Source organism: Hevea brasiliensis, chromosome 8, assembly GCF_030052815.1.
Source record: "Hevea brasiliensis isolate MT/VB/25A 57/8 chromosome 8, ASM3005281v1, whole genome shotgun sequence".
Taxonomy (NCBI): Eukaryota; Viridiplantae; Streptophyta; class Magnoliopsida; order Malpighiales; family Euphorbiaceae; genus Hevea; species Hevea brasiliensis.
In genome coordinates, this window is record NC_079500.1 from 97798394 (window position 1) to 97801889 (window position 3496).

At 34.8% G+C, this 3496-nt stretch overlaps 1 protein-coding gene across 1 annotated transcript; it reads right to left on the reverse strand.

Annotated features, from left to right (window-relative positions):
- Positions 1-592: 592 nt before the first annotated feature.
- Positions 593-1655, reverse strand: LOC110633701 (17.3 kDa class I heat shock protein). Its single transcript, XM_021782424.2, has one exon. The coding sequence runs from the start codon at positions 1256-1258 to the stop codon at positions 770-772; it is 489 nt and encodes a 162-aa protein (XP_021638116.1). The 5' UTR covers positions 1259-1655; the 3' UTR covers positions 593-769.
- Between the last annotated feature and the right edge of the window lie 1841 nt (positions 1656-3496).

Genomic DNA, 3496 nt, shown 5'->3' on the forward strand with positions numbered 1-3496 from the left:
TCAAATCATCATGTTATTCTAAGAGTGCAAATTTAGCATTAAAAGAATTTCAGATTAAATATTATTCTTCAAAATTCATGGGACAAGCCACTAAGGAGGTCCATACTCCATACTTTTGCTGTTTAATGATGACAATTGTGGGCAGCATGCTTACTGCTAATCATGTGATTTTCTTCTCTTTCTGCAATTAATAATGTTGGCAATTATGTATATATATATATATATAATTAATTAATTTTATAAATTAAGTAATGTTTAGTGGTTAATTTTGATTTATTTATTTGAAATTTGTAGTTTTTAGATTTCAATTTCAAATAATCTCAACAATTTTGCAGTTGTTGAGATTGAGCTTCTGAAGGGAATTCATTTCTTATACAAGATATTCCGTGAATTGAGCAGTAAACAACTCCTTTATTGTTACATATCATGAGTTCATTAGTTATGTTGCTTGGAATATTGGGCTATCTAGCCACCTGGAACTGGAACCATTTGCTTTGAGATAAGACAGGACAGGCTCCAAGTTTTGTTCTGCTGGCCTGCCATCCCTCAGCACCTAATGGACCAAGACAAATTCTAAAACCCACAGCAAGTATAAACCGAAATCCAAAAGCTCACATCTTTATTAAGAAAAGAAAGCCCAATAGGCATCAAACCATTACATTAGATTACAGACATCCATATCTACTTGTTTATTGGATCGTAGGGGATAGGTATACCATTTCAGACAAACTGCAACCCACCAAGTTCGAATTTGCCGTTGTTTTCAGGCTCAGCCAGAGATATCAATGGCCTTGACATCAGGTTTCTTGACTTCCTCTTTAGGCACGGTCACTGTCAAGACTCCACTTTCCATGCTTGCCTTAACCTGATCAACCTTCGCATTCTCTGGCAGCCTGAACCTCCTCAGGAATTTCCCACTTGACCTCTCAACTCTATGCAATTTATCATTCTTCTCTTCCTTCTCTTTGCTTCTCTCTCCACTTATCTGCAAAACATTACCTTCCTCTATCTCCACTTTCACTTCCTCTTTCTTTAGCCCTGGAAGGTCAGCCTTGAAAACGTGAGCCTCCGGAGTCTCCTTCCAGTCTATGCGTGTGTTGGCAAAAGCTGACGTTTCGTTTGCGAACTCGAAGCGAGGAGCCGAGAGAGCTGTGCTTGGGAATGGGAAGTCATGGAAGGGGTCCCAGACGTCGAGAGAGAAGGGGTCGAAGATGTTTGTTCTACGGCCACCAAAGAGGCTGCTTGGAATAAGAGACATTTTCTTCCTTGGTTTTGAAACGGGAATTGATCAGAGAAGAATTAACTGAGATTGCTTAGTGAAGGCTTCTTGGTATTTCTTTGCTTGGAATGGGTTTTCTTGATTTTAAGGGTTAAAGAAAGGAGGTATTTATAGGGTTTGTTTTCTTAACTGGGTTATGATGGATTTAAAGCTTCTGGAGATGGTGAGTTCGTTCTTGATTCTTCATGAAGATGGAGAAAGGGCGATCTTTCTCGAATATGGAAGAAACCCAAGAAAGCAACATGTGTCCGTGCATGGATGGAGAATATGAGACTGTGGGCTCCATTAGAGTCTCCTACTTGCGCACTAATGAGGTGAAATGTTTACGTTGGAATAAATGTGAAATTTCTACAATGTATCGTCTCAATTCTCCAAGCTTCCACTGCCTCCTACCATATGCTATTTTAATAATAATATCTTTCTATTATATTTATTAAAAAATCATATTTTTTTTTTAAAAAATCAAAGTATAAAAATAAAAAAATTAAAAATTATTTCAGTAGAAGCTAGCTGGGCATCCAATTCTCTTGCAGTTTTCCATACACCAAATGGTTCGGTAATATTTGATGCTAGCAAAGCGAAGTTCCATTCAACTGTCGATTCACGACTATGTTGGAAACCGAAAATCAAAATTCTTAAGGAATTAAATCGAACTGTTGGAGAAATCAAATCAGTTTAATTCGATTTAATTTGATTTACCGGTTTGTGCATACTGCCTTTTCCACGCAGGCGAACATTGGTTTTACTTTTTCCCCTAACCCAACAGTAGCCAGATCACATCACGTTGGGTTTACAAACACTTAAGTATCAAAATACTATATAAATGCTGACAATTTTCAGTAAAACAATAATTTCAAACTATTGAAAGAATAAACAAAAATAAGTGATTTAATGGGATATAAAATGCCTATTATGCAGAATCTACCACAGAAAGTAAAAAAAAAAAAAAAAAAAAAGAGTGATTTTGATCATATCCAAAGAAGAAAATAAGAGGAAGAATATAGGGAAAATAAGAGTAACAATACTATTATGCTCAAACAAAAACTCATTATGTAGTCACATTGATGCAACAAAGGGAAAAAGAAATAAAATTGTTTTAATTAGTTCTCAATTTTGATGAACCACACAGAGCCAAAAACAGAATCAAGAAGATATTTGCATAAAAAAAGAGATGAAAAATGAAATTATTCACATATTAATATTATACACGTTGAATACATCAAAACCCAGGTTACCCTTGTACCCAATCCATTGCAATTGGAACAAATCAGCACATGCAACACCAAGAATCCATTGTAATCACAGTACCCATGATAACAATAAGTACAAAAATCAAAATAATATTATCGATCACAGAACCTGCTACATAAATTAAAAGAAGAGCCCGTTACACATGGATTTAGAGAAGTTGTATGTTGTTGGTCTTTAATGAAGAGATGGCCACACTGTTGGATTGGGTCTGTGAGAGTCTATGTGACATGCAATCATGGAATCCATTTTTACAGACACAAATCCGGTGGTTCATGGCTTGATGTTGCATGTAGGAGGAAGGGAAGACGGAGGAAGAGTGAGAGCGCTGCAGCCTGCAGTAGGGATTACAATGGATAGGGTTTTTGAGGATATTTGATCCGACTAAACTCTAATAGGAAGAGTTTGGGTAATATATAATCGGGTTTGGGACGGATTCAGGTTTGAAATTTAATACTCGTGACGGGTTCGAGTCGGGTTCGGATTTTATATGTTGGGTATCCGTTACCCGAACCATTTATATAAATATTTAATTAAATATAAAACATATGTTTTTTTTTTTTATAATAATATTTATAAATATTTATATATTTTATTTTATACAAAATAAAATTGAAATATTTTATGAAATTATTAAATTTTAAAATACAAATTATTAATAAAAATAATTTTTTTATATAGATTATTAATTAAAATATATAAAATTAAATGAGTTTAGGTATTTTCTGAATAATAACAATCGAGTTTAGGACAGGTTCAGGTAGTTAAAAATAAATTTTAATCAAGTTTGGCACGGATTCGAGTTTTGAGAATATTAATCAGGTTCGATTTCGGGTAGAGTGATGTTCGCGGGTACCCTGCTTGTTGCCATCTTGAGCCTACAGGGGTTGGGCATGAACTAGAACATTGAATAAGTGTGTGAGGCGGTGAGAGAATGGAAGATATATTAACTTAGGAAATTTCTTACCT

Coding starts and splice junctions, on each gene's coding strand:
- LOC110633701 (XM_021782424.2), bottom strand. CDS start 1,258: ATGTCTCTTATTCCAAGCAGCCTCTTTGGTGGCCGTAGAACAAACATC.